Here is a 26,060-nt window from a genome sequence, read left to right as displayed (position 1 = left end):
AATCCTGGCTACTGTGTAATTGAAACCAGACTGTTCATTGTCGGCAGACTGTTCATTTTCGGTGGCGCAAACAGATAGGCTAGCCTATATAGCCTACCTATTAAAAATGAATAGAAGTGAATTTGGGGAGTGAATTGGAACTAGCCACCCATTCACTTTTAGAGCATTTTAGTTGAAAGTCAAGTTTGCTTAAGGTTTGTTCAAGAACTCTTCCAGAGTTTTTACCTCAAACAACACAAATCAACACAAATAAATGAACAGATAACTCGAACGTGCTGTATGTCATAATGAAACAACCACAGACTATCAACAACACGGTCTGACACGAATGATACATGGCTTAGTGCAAACTGAATTTATGACCAAACGATTTGATTCGTGCACGAAGCGCCATCTAGCGATCATTGGGTGTAAGTAACAGCCTCCCAGTCTAAGGACTCAGCGGTCATTTGACCGCCTCGCCGCGCTTTAAGTAGTTCACAACAGCACGGCGCTTCTAGTAGGTCGTCAAAGCGGTCAAATGACCGGGGCGCGGCGCTTCTAGGTATAAGTGGGTCAGAACGGCGCGGCGCTTCTAGTGTTAACATTGGAGCTGCTCTTTGATAGGAACGCAACCGCTTGGGGCGCTGGTTTTCACTTTCCCTCCTATGTGATACATTTGTCAAACTAGGCTTTCAGCTCAGATCTGTGCGCGTTCTCGTGGTTGGGGTGATTTTGACCAATCGGGAAACGTGGAGACGCATGACAGCCTAGGTTAAACAACGATTACTTCCGCATTTATGAGCGGTAGCGAAATCTAGGGTGGTCTTTTTTAGTGTCTAACCTATAACATAAAAAAATCGATGGTCATCAGATATTGTATGGTATGCATATAGCGAGATATCTGCATGCGCATAGTTAAAAGCGCCTTCGAGTTTCAAAATGTTTGAGGAGGCGGAGCTGCTCCAGTAGATTCTCACACGTGAAGGCCCCATCACATTAGGCTGGGATTATACTTGTTGTAAAACCAAGCGTAAGCGTATGCGCCCGTGTGCGACCTGCTGTGTCCTGTGTACAGACTCGCTGCAGCATTACCCACCCAACTGGAGGTCTTCACTGGGGGGAGACTATAGTAACATCAGATGTGGATGTGGCCACGTGCCATTGTTTACTCTCATGATTGCCCCCAGCTTCGATGTCGATAATGCATTTTGCAGTCACCTTTTTTTGGAGTGATCGCCCCCAACTTTCTTATCAGTATTGCATCTCGCGGACGCGTCATGTTCGCTTGCAACGATGTGCACGACCGACGCACCAAAGGACCGCAAAATATGCGAGGCAGCCATGATACGAACACGAACGCGTTGTCTACAGCAAGTCTTTTAGTATATTTTTTTGGGCTTTTGTGCCTTTAATTTTGACAGGACAGTAGAGAGAGACAGGAAGCAAATGGGTGAGAGAATCGGGGTGGGATCCGGAAAGGACCACGGGGCGGGAATCGAACCCGGGTCGCCGGCGTGCGCTGCAGGTGCCCCAGCCAGTTGCGCCACGGCTGGGGCCGTCTACAGCAAGTCTAAACCTGCCTTTACAGGCGGCATGCGCTGCGCTCACCGCTAAAATGCTCTTGGTTGAGGTAACGATTCTAACGATTGTTGTTGTGGTTACCGCCAGACATGGGCAGTATTTCAATTATATGTATTTTAAATACGTATTTAATTACTTTAGTGTATTTTGTCATTTGTATTTTGCAGGATTGGAAAAAATCAAATGTACTTTCTTACCTAGTATAAACATGACAATATGCTAGGCTTATCATAGTCTGGGAGCCAAAGGTCAGAATCTTTAGGACATGAGGATTTATGTCAGGTATCAACTAAGGTGTCCTGATCTGCAGAAATAATGGAGGAGACTGAGGCAAAAACCTCCCCAATGCGAAACAGTCTCGAGTTTTCACCTCCCAGTTAATTAATTCTGTATGACACCTTACAGGATGTTACTTTATTTGTCCCCCGTGTTGCCAGTCATGTATGAAGGCAAAAGGCATGCATTTATAGCACTAAAAGGGAAATGCATTTCAATTTAAAAAGGCTAACCTGTTCAATCTGTTGTACTACTTTCATTGAATACGGAAAATGATGGTGGGTAGTTTGCTTCGTTAGAGTTGATTCCACTGTTGCAAAGCCTGCTGTTGTCAGTTCAATCATCGTTTATATTGATATGGGATGCTGATTACATTTTTTTTTACTAGATCTACTTCATGGGTAGCCTGGCTCCGCCTTCTTACGTACTTTCGTTCAGTTTTCATTTCACTCCACTACGTAGTCTGGGTCTGCGGTATATTCACAGGTTTTCTCAAGACAAAAATGTGCAGGTCCAATCAGCGAACAGAGGGAGTAGCTGAGAACGATGAAGTTGAGATCGCTAGTTTGAGCATGTCACCTCACGACCAAATGTTTATCGATTGGTTATGGCAGATCTGAGAGGCTCTGGGCAGAGTATCCGCATTCAAGGAAATTCATGCTTGGCAATGGAAAGTGTCCAGACTCTCTGTACATTATGAATGTACGAGAGTATGGTAGGACCAGGCTACTTCAGCCCAAAGTAAAGAATTTTGGCCTCTGTCCGCCAATAAAAAAACTATTATTTCTTGTAGTTTATTTGAAAAGATGGTATACCATGATTATTGTGGGGGTATTTTTGTATTTTCTAATTACGAATTACTTGTATTTTAATTAAATACATTTTTCACATCCGTATTTTGTATTTTATTTTGTTACATTTTCTACCCCAGTATTTGTATTTTGTAACAAAATAGTTTTTGATGTATTTGTGCCCACCTCTGGTTACCGCTGGGTTCCGCGCAAAAGACCATTGACTTACAGCGCGCCACGGTCAAAGTTCAACATATTTCAACTTTGACCGCGGTAGCGCAAGAGCGGCAAAGCGGCAAAAATGCCGCTATACTGACCGCAGCGGCAGACCAGTTATTGCGCTCTCAACCCATTGAAAGGGACCGGGTATGATTGTTACACTTTTTTTCCAGCACCTGTAACTTGCTCATTTTTTTAGCTACAATCCTGTAACCTTTTTTTCAAAATACCCACATTTGTCTACTTCAGATAGAACCAACTCAAATTTCTGCAAGAAAATTACAGACCTTGTAATTTGGTGTAAAATTCAAGGTGACCCTTTGTTACAACCGACCCCACTACGGGGTCGGTTGTAACACATACTGGGGTAAGTTGTAACAGTTAGATAAAAGACAGAAAAAGAGAGGTCAAACCATGCAATATTTTTCAAAAACTGTTTGGGGCATTGAAATAGGTCTATGAACACAAGAAAACAGTTTTCTTTAATTCTGTTTCTCGTTGAATGGTCATAACCAAAGTAGCCTTTGTATATGTGGTCGTGTGTGTGTGTGTGTGTGTGTGTGTTTTTGTGTGTTAGATGTGTGTAGGGGCTTGTGAGTGTGTGTGTGTGTGTGTTTCTCTGTGTGAATTTGACTGGATAGTATAACAATTTGCACAAAACTTGTACTACAGAAGTGCCAGTGTTGATAAGATACAACTGACAAAAATAATGGCAGAGAAATTACATTAAATGATGATTAAAATGACACATAAATAAGTATACATATATAAGTGTTACAACCTACGATCCCTGACAGCCATATGTATCTTGCTGTATAGGCCTAGTGCTTTGGTTTATGCGTGGATGAAAGGCATCATGTTTTGCCATAATATGAGGCATGTGATTGTATCTTCAATGGTAAAAGTACTAAAAAAAATAAATAAAAAATAGCCGTAGTGAAAAATTTCACTTTCTCATGCCAAAATCACTTTTTCCTTTGCCAAATTAGAACGCGTGACATTATAGACTTAAAAATCACCATGTGGGATAGTAGTGGAGTGGTGCAAGTGATGATGTGATCATATGTCTGATATCTTTATTCTGTTCTGTGGAAACGGTGATGTTACAACTATCACTGTGTTACAACTATACCCGGTCTCCCCTAATGGGTTTCATAGCGCATGCCGCGTGTGGTGATGGGCCCTTGAGATGACTTCGTTTTTCAAGATAATTGATTAGTCAGTAGTCAGTAGGATTAGTCAGAGGGCGGTGATTTTTCACGATTTGAGCTATAAGTTAGCACATAACCTGCTCCCGACCAGGTTTGGTTGCGAGCATAAGATACCATGGTGATACAGCGACGCTAAAACAAATCCACTGTCGTATGACAGCGTACCCTGGCTTTGAGCGCAACCTACCTCTCTAAGCCACTAACCATGCACTTATTCACTTATTTATGCACTTATTAGACCCACTGATTCACTTATTTTATTCTTTATTGTTGTTCGAAATGCTCTTAAAAAACCTAATTGTTTTTTTCCATGTTGTAAGTCGCTTTGGTTAAAAAGCGTCAGCCAAATGAAATGTAATGTAATGTAATGTAACCGAGCTTCGTAGGACAACCTACAGGGGTGGCCACAACATAAACTCTCGCCACCCCTGGCCGATGGACGTAAGATGTAGATGTGCGTCAAAAACACACACCCATTCTTCTCTACATTGCTCCGTGATTATTAGTTGCAGGGAGATGAGACCTTTATTGCACGAAAGAGCAGAAGACACTTGTCACACGAGACTAGACACTTGTCTGTACGATCAAGTATGGACATTAAAAAAAATCATGAAATTAAATCAAAGTAGCCTATATATTTACAGTCTAGGCTACTGCTCTGCGTTCTCCTGCGCATCAATTCAGGCCTAGCCTACTTTCGCTTGAATTACTCGCGAAACCGGACACAGACATGCCACGCATATCAGATGAAAGAGGAGAAACAGAGCTTTCCATTGATACCAAACACATCGATCCTTCTGTGTTATAAAAACAGATGAATTGACAAACAAATAATTGTCATATAGGCATGAGCCCGCAATCAGTAAGATATGGCACGCATGTCAGATGAAAAAGGACACACAGAGCTATCCACAGATACCAAATACAACCGTCTAGGTTATAAAACAGACAAAGTGACAACAAAATAAGAACTTCATTTAGCTCCACTTACCCCATGTCTTGTGTTTTTTTTTTTGTGGCATAGTAGGCTAGCCTAGTTCATAATCCAACGTTATCATGTGTTTCTTTATGGCAAGGTAGCCTACGTTCAATCCGGTTTTGAGATCCTGGCAAAGTCATGTTTCCAATTCAAGACTCATATTCCAACCAAATCTGTCTGACAAAAAAAACAAACACTTTTTTGCCTTTACTTTGTTCATTGCAATGTAGTAAAGTTATTATAGAGAATCATCATGTAGGCTACGTCATGTGTGCTACCTCGCAAACAAGTCAGGTCAGATCAGCTCGTGTCACAAATATGGAGCACAAAAAGTAATTTTTCATCACTAAATAAAAATGGCCATTTATTTCTGGAGGGCACACACCACATACATTTCTGTAAATTGCTCAGCCCTAAAGTATCCCTCCACCATGGTTCTTATATTGCCATTTTCAGGGCAGTAAGGCCTACACAAATATGAAAGTCATGTCGAGCTGTCCGCTTGCTGTGGTGAGATACATGTCAAAATGTAAGAATTTGTATAGTATGCTTTTTATGAATTGTTATTATTTAAAAATCATAATCAAATCAATGCAAGTATATTGTGACAGATCTGCATAGCCTAGACTGTGCTGAAAAAAACAAAAACAGTATGTAGCATGTGTGAATGACCAGGATACATGCTTCTAACTAAAAGGTAGTGAAAATGCCCTTTTTAAAAAAATTCCGGATCCCGGCTGACTGGTGCCACCCTTACATTTCCAATGGCCTCACCTGGCCACCCCTGTTACAATTTTCTGCTGGCGCCACTGGCTAGTAGTAGGCCTAAAATTAATTATCAGCCTAGGCCTAGGCTATGTCTCCCCTGCACATGCAAGTTTTTCAGGGAAGAGAAGGGGCCGCTCATATACTTCTCTTAATGGAGTCAAAGATGAAATGAAATGAAGGGAAATGTGTACTTTTGATGAAATAAACTTTTCAATACCAGTTTGGTTGTGTTTTGATTTGATCAGCAGTAGGCTACTTCTATATAATACATTTGAAAGGGTAAATAAATACAATTATAATTAAACACATACAAATAATTAGGCTAACTAATAGTTAATAGATTGTTTGCGTACACACTCTACTAAAAGTTTTGAACAACTGACTTGGTTTTTCTGTCCGCCGCCATCTTGCCAGTGAAGGAGTAAGTTTCATAACCTTTCTTTTTAGAAAAATATTAGAACGTGCGCTCATTTTTGACTAAATCGTGACCAAATTAAATAGTGTGCTCATTTTACTAGATTCTACTACACACTATTGTGAATAAATAATAGTATAACCTCAAAACAACGTATGGAGCCCGGGATGTCAAAGATATTTCATTTTAGAAAATTGGGCGCTCATTTGACTAAATTGTGGTCTCATTTACTAGATTGCTCTACTATCGACCCTGGGATTGGCCATTTTGGCCCTGAAAGAGTCATTTTACTACATAGTGCTCTCGTTTAAATTGTCTAAATTGTGGTCTCATTTTATTAGATTGTGTGCTCAATATGTTTTATTAAATTGTGGACTGATTTTACACAAATAAAATGATAGCACAATTTAGCAAAATGCCCGATGCCTCAAGAGCAGTGCTAGCATGAAAGCTAGCAGCCTGGGCTTTTAGTTCGATTGTCAGCATGCTCAACTTGTAATCTGAGGTGCTGCTGTTGGCAAGGTCTAGTCTGGGCATGTGCAGGTCTGGGGTGCGTTTCCCGAAAGCATCGTAAGCCTACGATGATCGTAAAGTCCCTCTTACGACCGTCTTAAGATTTGCCGACTGTTTCCCGAAACCATCGTAGCTTAAGAGCATCGTGAAAACACTCGTAGATCTACAAGTGATCCAGAGTTCTCGTTACTGCCTAAGAGCGTCGTAACGCTATGCCTCAGTGGAGTCACCAGCAGGATATGGGATATGGGGGATTACAACTAAGAATACAATGATCCAACTTACGTTACCATTCTTTATTGTAAATTTACTTGTGATGATTCAGATTTTAGCGTGCAAAATAGCATTCATTCAATGGACATAATGTTATTAAAACCGGACAAGAATAGCCAACAAGTTATGAAAGGAGACGTTGCCAGAAAAGTTTGCCATTATCTTTTTGTGTAGCCTTTTATTTTTTATTTTTTATTAGGCTTATGAGGTAAAAACAGAGAAAGGAATATGTGACAATAGTCTGTTCTGCGTCAAAATCTGCACGATCTGATATCACCAAGTAATTAAGAGTCCAGGATCAATGTGCAAGTTGTTTGTCCAGGGTCAATGTCATTTCCAACCAATCAGCGGTCATGTGTGACTGATGATGTCATTTAGAGTGCGACGTGACAATTTCAAACGGAAAAGCCCGCTCAGAAATGCTCAGAAGAACCAGAACTAGCAAAACGGAGAGGTGCTACTGCAGTATTCCTAACTGTTGCCGTGTAATGACATTTTCAAAGAAACAGGTAAGACTATTTCTCGAAAAAATGTATATCCTATGTGCCATCTCCACCGAATTTCTCTATTTTAATCACTTTTAGTATATACATTTTTATATCGTAAGCAAATTGTGTGTTGTTCGATATGATCAGTCAGTAGGCTACATGGACGTTACTGTTAGCTAGCAGCATGAAACGGCTAAGAGTATGGGGCTCTTTCCCGTTACAGTATGTTCAAGAATAACACAAAGACGTTAGGTCAGTGCAGCAAAGCCTACGTTCTTTATTTTATCTGTAATGATTTGTGCATAAAATTGACAGTATGTCAGCAAAGATTTCAAACCGGTTAAAACGGAAAGCGTTATGGATCCAGGATTATTGTTTGTTATCGGTCCAGGACAAACACACATTCACTTGTCTGACTCTGATTAAGTATTAATCCAGGATTGTTGTTAGTAATCGGTCCAGGACAAACACACACTCACTTGCCTCTTATTAAGTATTAATCCAGGATTATTGTTCGTAACCAGTCCAGGACAAACACATAGGCTACTCACTTTTCTCTTGCTATATTAATCCAGGATTATTGTTTGTAATAGGTCCAGGACAAACACACATTCACTTGCCTGCCTCTGATTAAGTATTAATCCAGGATTGTTGTTAGTAATCGGCCCAGGACAAACACACACTCACTTGCCTCTTATTAATTATTAATCCAGGATTATTGTTTGTAACCAGTCCAGGACACATACTCACCTTTCTCTTACTAGGCTATATTAATCCAGGATTATTGTTTGTAATCGTTCCAGGACAAACACACACTCACTTGCCTCTTAAGTATTAATCCAGGATTATTGTTTGTAATCGGTCCAGGACAAACACACATTCACTTGCCTCTGATTAAGTATTAATCCAGGATTGTTGTTAGTAATCGGTCCAGGACAAACACACACTCACTTGCCTCTTATTAAGTATTAATCCAGGATTATTGTTCGTAACCAGTCCAGGACAAACACATACTCACTTTTCTCTTACTAGGCTATATTAATCCAGGATTATTGTTTGTAATCGTTCCAGGACAAACACACACTCACTTGCCTCTTAAGTATTAATCCAGGATTATTGTTTGTAATCGGTCCAGGACAAACACACATTCACTTGCCTCTGATTAAGTATTAATCCAGGATTGTTGTTAGTAATCGGTCCAGGACAAACACACACTCACTTGCCTCTTATTAAGTATTAATCCAGGATTATTGTTCGTAACCAGTCCAGGACAAACACATACTCACTTTTCTCTTACTAGGCTATATTAATCCAGGATTATTGTTTGTAATCGTTCCAGGACAAACACACACTCACTTGCTTCTTATGAAGTATTAATCCAGGATTATTGTTTGTAATCGGTCCAGGACAAACACACTCACTTGCCTCTTATTAAGTATTAATCCAGGATTATTGTTCGTAACCAGTCCAGGACAAACACATACTCACTTTTCTCTTACTAGGCTATATTAATCCAGGATTATTGTTGGTAATCGTTCCAGGACAAACACACACTCACTTGCTTCTTATTAAGTATTAATCCAGGATTATTGTTCGTAACCAGTCCAGGACAAACACACTTTTCTCTTACTACTAGGCTATATTAATCCAGGATTATTGTTTGTAATCATTCCAGGACAAACACACAGTCACTTGCCTCTTATTAAAGGAATAGTTCGGAATTTTGGACATAGGACCTCATTTCCAACTTAGTCGGGGTGATACAGGTCGGTGAAGACCATTTTCAGTGAATTTCTGCCCTTCCTTGAGTTGCAGCGTTCATCTCGTGCTAACCTGGTGCCGAGATAACGCAAGTCAACGGTAACATCCAGCCTGCCACTGAAAACACTCCACAGAACACCCGAAACAAATAATTTATAACGTCAGACTATCGATGCACATGCCTGTGTTGATAGAACCATGTTAGAAATAAAACTAACCTTGCATTGCATTGCAATAGCCTACTTTGTTCCCTGTATTGCAGTGGTGGATTGATATTGAGAAACTAGTCCCTCAAAATGTAATAAATCATTGAGTTGCAAGGTCAATTATATTTCTAAACTTATTCTATCAACACGGACATGTATATCGATAGTCGGACGTTTTAATTGACTTGTCTCGGGTGTGCTGTGGAGTGAGTAAGACTGTTGTTGATGTCAGACTGATGTTACCGTTGAAATGCAGTAGCTCAGAACCAGCGTTAGCAAAGGGGAACGCTGCAACTGAAGGAAGGGGTTAAACGCGATAAAAACGGTCTCCACCGACCTATATCACCTCGGTAAAGTTGGAAATGAGGTCCTATGTCCAAAATTCCGAACTATTCCTTTAAGTATCAATCCAGGATTGTTGTTAGTTATCGGTCCAGGACAAAAGCATTCACTTACCTTTTGTTAGGCTACATATTAATCCAGGACTATTGTTCGTCATTAGTCCAGGATTTTCAGAGCCAGCATTTACAATCACCTTGATCTTTGAGTTAGTAAAATCAGGCTGTTTAAGGAGTGTTTATTAACTTTTAAGGTGAAATGAAGATGTAAAGTGAAAATGACTTAATTATTAGGCTAATTATAATTAAACTCTAACTTAAATACTGACTGCAATGTTAAAATATGTGTTCTTTACATTCAGGAATGGAAGACCTTATCAAAAAGGCTGTCCTTAATGAAGAAAAACAGAAATGTGGATCGAAGAAGGCAAAACTCAATGTTTTTGTTATTCAAAGACAGGAGGATTTGAAAAGTTTTGTCACGAGAAAGCTGCAAAGCCTTGATAGACAATAAAGCACGTTTAATTGTACCTCCAAGAAGGACCAGGAGAAGGTTTATTTTAAGTATAACTGTTTGCGATTTGGCTAACCAAAGGCTAAAAGCTACAGGTCTGTGGGCTGTAGGGCCTATGTTTCATTTAAAATCAATAATGATTGGCAAGGCCATACAGTTATAGTCCAGCGTGTGTTTGACCAACACAACAACCACGTTACCACTGATCCAAATGATGGACACTCAAATTGTATGCACCCAGAACTCAAGACGAGGATCGCACAACTCCTTGCCCTTGGAGCAAAGCCAGACATCATTCTGTCTGAGAGTCACAAGTGGGCACAGACTCAAGGACACAGTGACATTAGTGATAGGACATTCTTTGCCACACCACGAGACATTGACAACATCAGAACATCAGTCAAACCTGGTGCAGTACGGCAAGCAGATAGTGTTTGTGGACACCACCCACTGTGTCAACCAGTATGACTTCCCCTTGCTTACACTCCTTGTAAGAGATGGTCATGGACGAGCAATGAACAACAGACCACCTTAGAGCAGGTTCTTGAGCAACTGAGGATACCGTTCCAGCACCCTCCCAGGTGAGTTGTAACTAATTGCAATCCTAAATCCAGGGAATCCAGCGCTCTCCCTTGATGTGCAAGATGTAGGAATGATAAGTGTTGTGTCTACATACAATGGAAATGTATTTAATGGTTAATATTTCCTATAAACATGGATGTATAGTTATTTTTTGTGCCATAAAGAACACATGGCACTGCAAAAAGTTTGGGCACTTAAAACCTTAGTTTTGGACCTTTGAGAGTTTATCTTTAAAGAACTGCCAAATATTACAAAACTAGAAATCTGTTGGTAGGAAGTAAGGAGAAGTTATATGTTCTTTTTCTTTTTTAGAGCATTTGTGGTTGACAAAGACTATGCTGAAATTAATGCTTTATCAAGCATTTTCCCTGAATCTTATATCCTTTTGTGCTGGTATCACTTCTTGCAGGTAGATGCATAGGTTTATTATACAGCTTTAATATTTACATTTTGCACTCTAAGATTTAATGTGAGTCTTACATTGTTCTTTCACTAATCCACAGGCTGTTCAAAGATGGTTATCCAAAACAGAGTTTGGAGTGCATGGACCTTCCAACTTGAACATTGAATTTCTTTCTTTTGCAAACTGAAGACCTGTAAAACTGTAAGTATTTCAAATCTGTTATGATACTGATTTAGGCTATTGTCTGCACAAATGACCTAGTCTGCAAAGTCTTTGTGCACCTTTCCATGTCTGCAGACGGTGGAGGTTTTAGGTGAGCATTATGCCAGTAAGAGAAACTGACTAATGCAAACTGTGTAGTGTTCAATAGATTGCAACAAGTAAAATTGGTCCATCTTTACATTACATTTTTTCAGTTGCTATAAAGCATTTGTCCAAACAAGTGCCACATTTTCAAAACAATTATTACAATGTTCAAATATGAATAGTTTCGTTCTACCCTTTTTGAAATGAGCCGGTATAAGACACTCTAGCAGTGCTCCTGGGTCACTTTCAGACGCACAAAAGTGCATACGCTATTATTGAACTTCAAAGAACAACTTCTGATGGTCAAAAAATGTGTTCTATGATACTTTTAAGGAGGCAGAATTTGAGACCACAGCCAAGAAGTTCAACAAAATGTTCAGACAACACCCAGCTGAGTGGCAGTATTTCACAAGACACTGGGAAGAGATTGGTCACATGTAGTCCGATTACGGACGTTGCTTTGAGCATTTGAACACTGATACGAACAATGTCATTGAACGGTAAGCTACAAACTATTTAATTGCTCACTCTTGCTTATTTTATTACTTGCACATATCTGTTAATATTTTAGTTTTCACGCATTAATAATTATTTGTGTGTTTTACAGGCTCAAATACCAGTTTCTTGGAGGCGTTAGGAATCTGCGTATACTGTAGATGACCTAATACATGTCCTCCTTGAAAAAGCAGATTACTTCAGCATAATGAGGGAGTTACAGTATGCTGGGCGTGTGAAGAACAAATTCAGCCACCCCCCCTCTTTGCAGACAGAAGCAACAACTGAATGTGTTAACGACAGTTTGGCACCGATTTCTTCACACAGTGCAGTGTCATTGCCAACCTTAGCAAGTGGTACCCATGTGTAACTACTGTTGAGAAATTAGTGTTGCAAAAATCATCAGTAGCTGGACAGAAACTCCTGATCCAATAAAGGAAATGATTGATGGGTTACATTTTCATGTTTTAGAGGCAGACAGGGGCAAAGAAAGCAAGGACCCCTACCCCGCCATTATCAATGATAACGGCAAGAAAATCATGCCATTATATCCATCTAGAAAACGCAAGGTAGACACCAGGTCGATCTGCAAAGCCACAACACACCAACAGAGCCCAAAAAACCCTGATTACCCCGTGAGAAAGCGATCCAGAGGCTCAGTGAAGACTAAAAAAAACAAGGACTACTAGAATGAGCATATTCTAATCAAACACTTGGACTGTACCAATTTTTGAAGTTTTGTTGTATATATGTTTATTTCTTTGACAAGCAAATGTTACCCAAGAACAGGGTAAAAGAAGCTAAGCTATCATTAGATTTTAATGATAAAATCTAAAGCAAGTTGTTTACCTTTTCAATTAAAAACTCAATGACAAAGCTCAAGGCTTGTGCCCCAAATGTGTGTTTCTAAACTAAATGATGAGTTAAAGAGGAACTATGCAGGACTGGCAATTTCATCTCTGGTTTCGTTGTTCGTTTTCGCTCGTTTTATGCTTGCATTTTCTCTGCAGAGCTTCCCCGACAGCTTTAGCGTGTATATTTATACATGTATAGGCTATATTTAAATATATAAATTGCAAGCGTGGTTCTTCGTCTCAGACTTCCAGATGTAAACAAAGAGCGATCGTCTCCTGCAGAAAGTTGCATAGGGTCTCTTTAACATCATATGTAGAGTTGGCATTTTCCTTCATCTTGTGGAGGGTCTGTCTATAGAGAAAACAGTTAAAAAAATATATATATATATATATTAAAAAGAATGTTAGGAAAATGGCATGCCACTCAAGATGGCACAAAACAATCTGTACTGACACAGCAAATATGAGACGAATATTTAGACATTAATATTTTGGCATTATTAACTTTCCTGGCGGAGTAGAGCAATTCTAGAAAATACAATGACATCAAAATACTTACTTTGTTTTTTCTGCCATTTCTTTGGTGATCCCCAAACCTTAAATTGCAGATAATAGTTAATACAAATAATGATGATGAAATTAACTTTCACTTCAGATATCAGGATTGGATGATAATCATTCCAGCATGGGACACACAAAAGAAAAAAAAAAAAAAGGAAGTGAAACAGAAGAGCCCCATAAGAATTTCATCAGCACCTTCCTACTAACACCATACCATTTTGTTTACCGTTCTTTAACACTGTAATACCTGATACACACTAGGGTGTGGATTTGATAAACGGAATATTTTGACCACACTCCATTCTGAAAACTCTACATTTAAGTCCATATATGTTTCATATGCCTTTTGAAACAGATATGGATTTAGGAATAACATTTTAACAAATTATCACATGGTATACTTTACCTTGTTTGCAGTGCTCACTGGGTTCAGGCAGTTACTGCATGTCTGTGTTCTGTCTACAATTAAAATGAATAAATGTACAAATTACATAGAATAATGCTCAATGCAATGGAAACTCAATTGAAAATATAAATATCTGCTTATTTGCCGAATGATTAGTTTTAAATTACCAGCATTACTAGGTTAAGAAACTGTATGCTTCAACTATGCATAGTTGTATGTTGCATACCTGTTGCATTAAAGAGATCCTTGCACATCTGTTGTCTTAATTGCATAATGGGTCCAAAATCCAAAACACGGCTCTGCTGAAGAGCATCCCCTGTCAATATGGCCTGGGCATACTGAAGAATAACAAATTGTCAGACTTCTCTTAATAAGAGGTTGCAGTTTCAACCTTAAGCTTGATGAATGTTCAGGTAGATGAAAAAGCTTGTAATAAGCTTGTAGCTTTGAAGGTGTAAAAAATGACGGTAACACTAGGTATACTTTTACAGTGTATCTACCCAATTAAGTACAGTGGTATAACCGGTGTAACAATATGTTATAGCATGTACTGGTGTTGTATTTTTGTGTACATACCATACATACCGTTGATACACTAATATGAAGTACCGGTGTTTTTATAATACTTTGCTAAAGTGCTGAATTCTTCAAGGAAGGGTGGTTGGACCGAGGCCCAAAGCACGCTAATGCTGGAACGAATGAATCAATGCACAGGACACGTTGATGTTGGGCAACTTTGTGGGTGGCAAGCTCAAGGGAAGTAGCATTACTTTGGAAAAAAACCCTGCTTAGTTCCAGTCTAGTCAATGTCTTCAGTTTGCAGTGCCTAGTAACTTAGTAACACACAGATTATAGTGAAGATGTTCTGGTATTTAAAAAAAAAAAAAAAAAAAAAAAACGTAATATTACACTGTAACAACATTATGTAGGTACACAAAAATACAAAATGTACCGGTAAGTACAACACTAGAACATGCTATATAACATATTGTTACACCGATTATTCCACTGTACCTAGGTAGATACACTGTAACAGTGTAGCAACAATACAATGGAGGGCAAAAGCAATAATGAATACCATAACAACATGAACGCCACATGACTCCCCATCTATCTGCAGGGGATGCTTTATGGATACCGGTGTCCAGGGGCCATGACATCCCCATCCTTCAGCAAATGAACTGAATAGAATAGAAACAAAATTAGTAAAGTACTACTCATTATTAGACAGTGGGTCAAACAGGGGTCAGCGAACATCTCCCCCCAAACAATGAGATGTGATCCCCACTTCCTTTATCCCATGGACTGTATTGCTGGAAATCTTTGCCCGAACCCGACTGGGCCCAACTGATTCAGGCTTAATTTTACCTGGGCCCGGGTCTGACTCGGGCTTGAGCCATGCCTTTCGGGGTAAATGAGCGGTCAGGTGATGCATTTCCACCAGCACAATAGATGGATGGATGCTGATGAGGTGAAGCAGAAGATAGAGTGTGGCGTTTATCATACATTTTGGTTGAGCCAGCCACGAACATAAGTTCTTTTAAGTGTTAAAATTGTTTAATTCAATTACATTTTATTTGTTTAGCGGATTTTACAAAAGGCAGGTCTCAGAGCGCTTAACAACAAAGAGCACCAATGAGCAATAGGGGCAAGGAAAAACTCCAACATCAGTTTTTGTTTTAACTTGTTATGGTAAAAGTGTTTAGGTGTTAAAAATGAATGAGTAATGTTAAAATGTATACCCCTGACACAAAATGAGGAGTTGTGTGTCTGCATATTTGAATAATTCCGGGCTGTAAGCGGGTTTGGGCTTTAAAAAGCTGTCAAAATGTACTTGTTGGGTTCAGGACGAATTTTGTCGGGCTTGGGCCGTGTCAGGCCTAACTTTTAAGGCCCGTTTACAGCTGTAATTGCAATGGAACTAGACTGCTATGAAAACAATGGATTTTAAATGTATCACTGCAACACGTAGTGCAACCCCCACATTTCACCGTAAACGTTACAGTTCACATTCAGCATAGCTAGAATGCAAAAAATGGGCTACATTGACAGGTGGGGAGTGGGGTTGTTTCGTGCACTCTAACCCTGTTTGGTCCTCACAGAGCAGTAGTACAGTGATAATCGGGTAGCCATATTTTGTACCTCCAGTTTTGAACTATGGTCGCCATCCTCTCTTTAGATTCCCCAAGGGAGTTCATATATATATATAACTCTTCTCCCAGTAATATCTGCATACAAAAGAAAACTTATTAGTTGGGCATGAATTGTATGGATCAATAAATTACTAATACTAGGGCAGTGCCCGTGCAAACAATGTTTTCCAAGAAACATGTTACCCAATGACGTTGATGCAGGTAGATCATGTTAGATTGGTGATGATGTAGAATCAGGCCCGTGCAGTTAGAGCTTTTTACTGTCTTTGCAAAGTAAAAAAGTGAAGGGGAAAGGCGTTTGAGTTGCAGCTAATGGCAATATTAGACACATGTTACATACCCGTGCGTTTTTGCTGTTGTTGGGAAATTATAGTCTAAAGTTAACCGCATGACCATGGCCATATGCCAGTGCTATGAACTCGGAGTGATGTTTGAATGAATGTTAAGCCTGTAGCCGATGTCCAGATAGAGTGAAGAGCCGCTGTTTTAAATGCAAATTTTAACAGAATGGTACCGACGTGTGTGTCGGCCTGATCAGGCAACAGAAGCGCTAGGCAACCGCGGTTGTTGAATAGCCTAAGCTATGCAACGTTACGTGACTGTAACAGCCTGGTGCATGTGACTGTAACAGCCGGGTGCATGTGTGTCAGACTCAGCATGTTTATCCAACATGAACAATCTTGAAACGGTCCGTTGTTTACGTGAGACATAGTAATTTCCATGATTGGCAACGTGAGTGTCAGGGAAATGGGCTTTTTTGTTTCTATGCTGGAGTAAGTGAGAGTGAGGGGGAGTGGCTAGTGCGAGAGCGGTAGAATTGTGGGATTGCGGTAGAGTTGTATTTCGCTTAATTTAACGATATCTTTGTCATTTGTTGTCCAACAACGACCAAACTTCGCACTGCACTCACGCATGGCATTAGCAATACCCGTGTCAAATTTTAGGTCAGTCGGATGAGCGGTTCGAGAGTTATGCGTGGCACAGACAGACAGACAGACAGACAGACAGACAGACAGACAGACAGACAGAGTGACACACAGACAGACGTTCCTTGCTTTAATAGATAGATACAGTTGTTAAGACCCTGCTGGTCAGTCCTGGGGTTGCGCCCTCTGGTCTAATGCCTGTGTGGGCTCTGCCCCTTGAATCTGTTTCCCTGATTTGCAGAGCAAGGACCCCATTGGTGTTTGGAGTAATGGGTGGTGCTATATAACAAGGATGAATGGACGCGTTCTCTCTGGTCTTGGCTCTGCTCTCTGCCCTTCGCTTGGGCCTGCTCTCTGCGCTCGATGGCTGCTCCTCTGGGGAGAGCCGCAACCCGTTGCCAGCTTGCACCTAGACGTCGCGTTTTTACACTCTTTGTTTGATCACCCCTAGACACTTTGCATTACACTTTTCTTTATCATATACTGACTTTACCCTTTTTAATGTTTCAATAAATATAATATTTAAAACCTTTAGCTACAGTGTGGTCCCCATCCTTAATGTCACGGCTACCTTGAGCCCGGTGGTTGTGACACAGTATATTACATAGTTACTTACAAAAAGGTTCCAGTGGTTACCATTCTCAAGAAAGGCCTCAACCATCACCTTTTCCTTAAAAATGTTTATCTAGCAGAGGGCAGAATGAATATAAAAGGTTCTTAAATTAACAATATCTGACCCTCTATGAAATTAAAAATATGAATATGAGAATGCATAATAACAAACCTTCCTAAAGTAAGCATTCCTGGCTCGAGAGGAGCTTTCCAGGATCTTCACCAGTGTTTGAGAGACCAAATGGAGAGTTCTGTGTAAACAAAAACATAGTATTATAGAAATGACCTGGAGCATTTAAAACTACCAAAGGCAAAGTAACATTAACTTGATGATACTGACAATAAAGTGCACCCAATACCTTACACATCAGATAAAAAAGGACATACATTGCCTGTTGAACAAGCATATGGGTTAACTAAATGTTCAGCCCTCATCCTGCCATGATAAACGGGTATCACACAAATTGGAAGTTTGATATAGCATCTAGCAACCAATGAAGAATGTAGTCTGTATTACATAAAACATAATTTTGTTTTAACTTTCACTATCAAAACAAAAACACTATGTAGGTTTGAATTCAGATTGGCACAAGTAAGACACCAGTATTCAAAATAAAATTAGTTGGAACCTCATCAGATATCTCACAATCCTCAAAGACAGATTTTAGAGTTGACACATATATGGATATGTTTGTGGATATTATCAGAAAAGCGCACTGCATAATAGGTTGTGAAATTTGCATAATAGAATGTTTCTCCCGGTCACACTCACCTGCCATCTTTAACACTGGGCAACTCTGGGGGGAAAAAATACAATAAAATTGGACTAAATCACATTGTATTTGTCTTAACAAAAACAATGCTAAATTTCAGAAAAAATAAGTCATACTACTTAACAAGAGGAGTAAACAACTTAAAAAAAATACATTAAAATGTTTGTCCTGAAACAATTACCAACAATAATCCTGGATTAATATTTAGTAAGAGGCAAGTGAGTGTGAGTTTGTCCTGGACCGATTACTAACAACAATCCTGGATTAATACTTAATCAGAGGCACGTGAATGTGTGTTTGTCCTGGACCGATTACAAACAATAATCCTGGATTAATACTTAATAAGAGGCAAGTGAGTGTGTGTTTGTCCTGGAACGATAACAAACAATAATCCTGGATTAATATAGCCTAGTAAGAGAAAAGTGAGTATGTGTTTGTCCTGGACTGGTTACGAACAATAATCCTGGATTAATACTTAATAAGAAGCAAGTGAGTGTGTGTTTGTCCTGGAACGATTACAAACAATAATCCTGGATTAATATAGCCTAGTAAGAGAAAAGTGAGTATGTGTTTGTCCTGGACTGGTTACGAACAATAATCCTGGATTAATACTTAATAAGAGGCAAGTGAGTGTGTTTGTCCTGGACCGATTACTAACAACAATCCTGGATTAATACTTAATCAGAGGCAAGTGAATGTGTGTTTGTCCTGGACCGATTACAAACAATAATCCTGGATTAATATAGCCTAGTAAGAGAAAGGTAAGTATGTGTCCTGGACTGGTTACAAACAATAATCCTGGATTAATAATTAATAAGAGGCAAGTGAGTGTGTGTTTGTCCTGGACCGATTACTAACAACAATCCTGGATTAATACTTAATCAGAGGCAGGCAAGTGAATGTGTGTTTGTCCTGGACCTATTACAAACAATAATCCTGGATTAATATAGCAAGAGAAAAGTGAGTAGCCTATGTGTTAGTCCTGGACTGGTTACGAACAATAATCCTGGATTAATACTTAATAAGAGGCAAGTAAGTGTGTGTTTGTCCTGGACCGATTACTAACAACAATCCTGGATTAATACTTAATCAGAGTCAGGCAAGTGAATGTGTGTTTGTCCTGGACCGATTACAAACAATAATCCTGGATCCATAACGCTTTCCGTTTTAACCGGTTTGAAATCTTTGCTGACATATTGTCAATTTTATGCACAAATCATTCAGATAAAATAAAGAACGTAGGCTTTGCTGCACTGACCTAACGTCTTTGTGTTATTCTTGAACATACTGTAACGGGAAAGAGCCCCATACTCTTAGCCGTTTCATGCTAGCTAACAGTAACGTCCATGTAGCCTACTGACTAATCATATCGAACACACAATTTGCTTACGATATAAAAATGTATACACTAAAAGTGATTAAAATAGAGAAATTCGGTGGAGATGGCACATAGGATATACATTTTTTCGAGAAATAGTCTTACCTGTTTCTTTGAAAATGTCATTACACGGCAACAGTCAGGAATACTGCAGTAGCACCTCTCCGTTTTGCTAGTTCTGGTTCTTCTGAGCATTTCTGAGCGGGTTTTCCGTTTGAAATTGTCACGTCGCACTCTAAATGACATCATCAGTCACACATGACCGCTGATTGGTTGGAAATGACATTGACCCTGGACAAACAACTTGCACATTGATCCCGGACTCTTAATTACTTGGTGATATCAGATCGTGCGTCAAAATCTAAGCCTATAGGCTATGTTATTTAAGCCTACACATTTCCTCATTTTCTTATCAACCTCTTTATTCAAACGTCTGCTTAAGTGACACGAAACATTATTGCACAGGCAGCACACCGTGCTCTCACAAGTAGGTTAGCAAAGAACTCGCATAAACGATGTAGGAGTAAGCTAGCCGAAGCCTAATATACATATCTTCCAACAAACATAAAAACGGGGCAACAATCTAATGTTAAATAATACAAAAGTATGTATGCGTGTGGTATATGGCCTAGGCTAATTGGAATGCTTACATGCAGATGTCAAAGGTTTTCTATTTTCGTATTGATGTTAATTAATGTATAGATCCGAAGTTCAGACGGTGGCTTAGCTATGACGTGCAGTCACCTGACATCACCATCAAATTAGGGGATATTTCAGAACTTTTATCGTGGACAGCTCCCTTAAGAGCATCGTAAGAGCAGTGCACGCGCGTTCACGCTACGAGCATGTTCGGGAAACAGTCGGCAAATCCTAACGATCGATCTTAAGATGAATCGTAGAAAACCCTCGTAAGAGTGTCTATCCATCGTTATCGGGAAACGCACCCCTGAACTGCACCAAATGTGGTGTGTGTAGCTGAAAGTATATGCCAACAAGTAGCAGTGACATAAGGGGGCATTATGGAGTTCCTAGGCCATACCCGGGGCCAAGTCTTTATCCATGTGTATTCACAGTAGCAATTGATGTGAGTTTTTGCCCATCATCAACACCACAATTTATCATATTCTAGTGTGCATAAAATCCCAATTATATCACTTCCTGTTGGCCGTGGCTAATGCATTGTACATTTGAAAGTTTTTCATCTTGGGGAGATAGACACACACCTACCAAATTTGGTGATCAAAGTATATGTCAACCACGGAGTGAGTCACATAAGAAGCTGCTAGTGAGTCTCTGGGGCACGTCCAGGGTCAAGCCTATCGCTGTTTCTCAAAGTCAAGAGCGCATCCTTGGTATGCTTTCTTGCGAGTCGGGTGCTAGAGAGAAGGCTACACACCTTCCCAGTACCCCCCCCCAGCCGTCAAGATCACATGCAATGGAACGGCCTAGCGAGTGTGTAAGTGCACGTCAACAGTGCACGGTTCTGGCTACACGCTTCATTTGAACCGTGTTGCTTTTACATACAAATCGTATTTAGCCTACATTAACACACACTGCTTCTTTGCATCTTCTTTCCATCTCCCTCTCCCTCTTTTTTTTTAATCGCACTGTCAGAGAATTTCTAATCGTCCATAAGCAAAGGATTGTGGGTTATTTCTTCACAACGAGGATCCATCGATGCATCCTTCAAAATTTTCAAAAATTCTCAGTACGAAGGACTCGGTACTTGATAGAATTTTAAAGCATCCTTGACTTTGGATCAGTGCTTGACGAGATTTGATGACGTAACGTCATTGAAAAAGTGGCTTTGAAGGACCCATCCTTGACTTTGAGAAACAGCCTTTGTCTCAAAGAAGTGGGCACTACGACTGACCTGTTGACCAAATTTCATGCGTTTTCAACCATAGGATCCACCTAAAAAAAGGCAAAGTAAGGTCCCAAAAAAAGAAAAATAATCCTTCCAGTAGGGCTTCTTACCTCTCAGGTCGGTGCTAGGGTCCTAATTAGTCTTATCAATCAAAAAAGCAATTTCATGCTCTCGACAGAGGCGTATCTAGGATTGAGAGGTTAGGGGTGCTTAGCCCCAGGAGTGTCTTTTATAATGCGCGTGCAAAGCGCGCGGCGAAAAATTTTCAGCGTTCCTACAAAGGCTTGGTCATTGTTTGAAGAACATTTAGCAGAACCAACATTTTTAGATGATGTTTGAATAAGACAACTCCTTAGGTTGGGAATGCCTGGGTTGAGTTTGAGATGCATTAGGCCTAGCCTACACATGGATCATCACTATTTGTTTTGTGTTTTTATCCAACTTTGATAACATGCATATAAATGTGGAGATTTCTCTCTTTTCGCCTTTTCATTGTTATTATGCCAATCAACTGAGTTGAATGCCGCACTGTTGTCTAATTAGGCTACACACATTTTGCCGATAGGGTGACATTTCTGATTCTGACACACCCATCATACAAAATAAAACGAACTCAGTCAAAAGCCTGTTGCAAAAGCCAGGTTCAGCGGCCACAACGTTTTGAAACGTTTCCTCTGGTTCCCATTCAGCTTATGTGACATTTGCAACGTTTAATCATCTTTCGTTCATAGACCTTTACCTCAATCACGCAGACCACCTCAGCATCAGCTCCCTTGTCTCTCTCCTGCTCCTCACTAACTTCTTGAAACATCTTCGTATCATCTAGCCAATGAATTGAAGACAGTTTAAATGTTCCCATGCCAAAAACTAATGCTGATGCCATTTAGTTTTCACTCGCAGTTTGGTTGTTCGATGTTGCCATTTTCCATAACGTTCCATTTAGCTGCCAAAATCAAATGAAATAGACAAATAGTCTATCGCCAGGCTGCAATATCACCCTTTCTTCCCCATAGCTAAATGTAGGCATTGGCAACGTTAAGCAATTAACAATTACTGATATCAACTTACAATCTCACTATGTCGTTCACTGCGACTTTTGTCCTCTCTTCCGCCCACAGCACAGGAACGTTAACCATGCTCGCCTGCCTACCGCGCTAGCCAGAGCGCTATCTGGTTCTGAGGAATGGGAATTATAACGATACTTTCATTCAATAAACGGACTTGTATTTATAGTTTGACTCGCTTTCTTGCTGGCTCATGTTAAGTTTATACATATCATGACACATATCTGACACATTTTTTTTTTTTTTTTTTAAATCCGACCCCAAATTATAGGGGGGCTTGGGAATATTTTGGGGGGGCTGAAGCCCCCCCAAAATGGACCTAGATACGCCTATGGCTCTCGATCACTGGTTTGGGCATTTTGTACCAGTTCAGGCACCGTTTTGGCACTGGCATCATTTTAAAAGTATGAATTTCGCACCGGTAACGGATAAATCTCAAATGATACCCAACCCTACAAATTAATCCAAATGTATAGATCATTTATCCATGGTCTCTTTGTAATCCTTGTTAGGCTACACCTATAATTCTCTCTCTTGCTGTCTCTCCATGTCACGGTCACACACACACACACACACACATAAAAGTATGCATGTTATCAGGTAAATGGGAGACATGAAGATTGACTAAAACTTGCCTAATGATTAGTGACCCCTTTTAAAAATGTCAGAGGACGCCACTGGAAAGGAAACAGTGTATTTACCTTTGATCTAAATGTACTCTTCTTGCTCCTGGATTCTTTGATATTTACTTGTGTTGTTAGAACTGCTAAATCTTCACTGCAGTGCCATCCCCACTGGTGGCTGACGAATCCTGCAAAAAAAGTGTCTGAGCAAATATTCAACTGAATAGGATTTCCAAACTTCATCTTAGTGAAAACTGAACTGAGAAACAGGTGGGAGGAGCCAAGCTAAATTTTACCCATCACTACCATGAAACTACCCACTTATCATATCATGTACGAAAATGAACAATGAAATTAAGGGTGAAACAAATCTTCTAATATAAACACACTGACTTTTCAGACTGTTAAATATAGAGCCCTTAGCGGCAGGCCATATCATGATGCATGGAAAAAGAATACTAGGGTAGAGAAATGTAAACACCTCTACTCTTCCTGTACTATTACTCACTACAGTTATTGAGAGGTGAAAGAATACCTCAGACCAGTTCAAACAATATTGCAAAGAGACACAACCATCACCAGGATGTGTACTTTAAATTTTATTTTGTGTTAATACAATAAATATACAAAACTCAAACTACTCAACATGCAACTGAATGAGACAAGAGTGCATTGATATAATACAGCGTAGTTCATGACAACAGGTGATCAATCGACCATTTTACAAAATATACAAACATCCCTTAAAGTTTTTTTCTTTTGTTTTTTAAATAACTTCAGACTCCACAGTCACCAAGTAGTATGGGAGATGATTTTTCAGTGTCTTCTCAGTGTTTCAACTACATACTTTCACCATTGATTATTGAAATGCACAACTCAATGCCACAACTCATTGCAACAGGGTTAACATCATAATATTAGCCAGCTGTCTGGAATTCTCCACATGATTCTTTGAAAGCATTTCAAAACAACCCACAAACAAAAAAAAGAGAGAAATAACAGTAGAAACATACAGGTGCAACTGGTGGAAATTTATTTATAAAATAACAAGTCACTGTAATTCAACACACAAGCACACACACAAACTATAATGAAGTTTGAACTAGTCTGAGAGAGACAGAGAGAAAAGGTAATTTTGTATGCCAACAGGTGAAAAAATGTCTGTCTTTCATCAACAGTGCTTAGCTGAGGGAATCACACGCCATTGATAATGAATAAAATTCCTAACAGAAAGGACAACCACTCACACTTGCACTCAAACACGCTGTTCTTAGTCATTAGCTGAAGCTTTAAATTTGAGCAATTCATCTCATGAGATGAAGAGGCTGGAACCGTCACACAGGTCCGATATAATAAGCTAATCCGCTTGATTAAAAAAAGTTACAATTTAGATTTCAGATAGAAGCCTTCCACAGCAGCAACCCTAGCAGAGCGAAAAAGAACTGACAGAAGGTTTTGAATGCCTGAACATGAGACTACCCAGATGCTTAATTACTTTCCTGTCATTTATGCGCATCAGCCAGACATACTGTAGTCATACATCTCAAACAATCACACATACATGGCATCATGTATATGCCATCATAATTTGTTCATCAATAACCAACTGAGTCTTTTGCATATGAAAGAAAATAATTTAAATGGCCTACATCCAGTTATTTAAGCTGTTATGGAAGAAAGACAAAATGTTACCAAATAAGACTCGAAGTGCTCACTTTCAATTTAAATCTTCAATATAAAGGTCTTAATTTGTAAGAAAGCAGGCCTAAATTCATCATGTTCTGTCATGCATGTGTGGAGTGTATCCTGAATGGGAATGATTTTAAGGGATTTCTCTTCCCTTTCCAGTCTCTCTCCCATCTCACCCATCTGATCTCAATCAAGGAAACAAAGGACAAACAGACAAGGTGGAGGCTTGTCACCTGTTAGGCCTCAGGGCAAATCTTGGTGATGGGCATATACATTTCTGTTTTGACATACACTATGGGGCCTGGCTTTGGGAAAGTAGGCTAAGATAGGGTATAATAGAAGAGGCTCAATTTGGAAGAGGGTAGTTCTTTTTAGGATGGAGGGCTTAAATACATTCTCTTTATATCCTGCCAAACACCTGACTGCAATAGCAACCAATGGAATAAAGTAAGATGTGATCTGTGTGGAGGGTGGAGAGGGGTTGCAAGGTGGGGTCAAACCTTAAAAGGGTTGAAAATGGACGAAACTTCCTGCATGCTGTTGAGAGGCATTGCTTGTGGAGGAAGGTCAGGAAGATGGAATTGGTATCCAATCAAGAAAGAAAAGGTTCTGTTCATGTTCTCTTCATAGCACCATGCACAACCCCTTCACATACCCATGTATGTTGAAAGACAAAGGACCTGGGGAGGTGAGGGGAGGGGTGGACATGTAAAGTCACTGGAGTGCACTGAGCCAATCAGAAGGCTGCTTACAGTCATTCGCTTCATGAATGGGACTCGCTTGAGGAAGCTTGCCAGGGCTTGTGAATACAATGAGGTGGGACAGAGGATCAGATCATAGAGCATGGACAGAGAACACAGGAACGCTCTTCAGTGAGCCAATCAGTTGTATGCTCCACGCGCAGCGCTAGACGCAGCACTAGATGCAGCATTGGCAGCTGCTGTCTGGACAGTCTTGTTGGCCATGACACCTGTAGCAAACTCTTGCTGAGCCTTTTCAAAGCTGGCCCCAGTTGTCCGGTACAGGCCATGTACCTGTACACAGTCAAAGACA

The 26,060-nt window shown here is 39.9% G+C and overlaps 1 protein-coding gene and 1 long non-coding RNA gene across 2 annotated transcripts in view; one reads left to right on the top strand and one right to left on the bottom strand.

The window, feature by feature from the left end:
* The first annotated feature begins 10,640 nt into the window (after nt 1-10,640).
* On the top strand, nt 10,641-12,955 carry LOC134101335 (uncharacterized). The gene is made up of 5 exons (XR_009941369.1): nt 10,641-10,896; nt 11,210-11,306; nt 11,401-11,501; nt 11,940-12,106; nt 12,214-12,955. It is a non-coding gene; the product is annotated as an uncharacterized LOC134101335 (long non-coding RNA).
* An 11,373-nt stretch (nt 12,956-24,328) lies between these two features.
* scamp1 (secretory carrier membrane protein 1) overlaps nt 24,329-26,060 on the bottom strand; it is a 60,130-nt gene continuing 58,398 nt past the window's right edge. The window contains exon 9 of the mRNA XM_062554603.1: nt 24,329-26,041. Within this exon, the coding sequence (XP_062410587.1) occupies nt 25,889-26,041 (153 nt within the window). The 3' untranslated portion in view covers nt 24,329-25,888. The remainder of the gene's footprint in view (nt 26,042-26,060) is intronic.

This window comes from Sardina pilchardus, chromosome 14 (genome assembly GCF_963854185.1).
Source record: "Sardina pilchardus chromosome 14, fSarPil1.1, whole genome shotgun sequence".
NCBI lineage: Eukaryota > Metazoa > Chordata > Actinopteri > Clupeiformes > Clupeidae > Sardina > Sardina pilchardus.
This window is presented reverse-complemented; position numbering and strand designations above follow the sequence as displayed.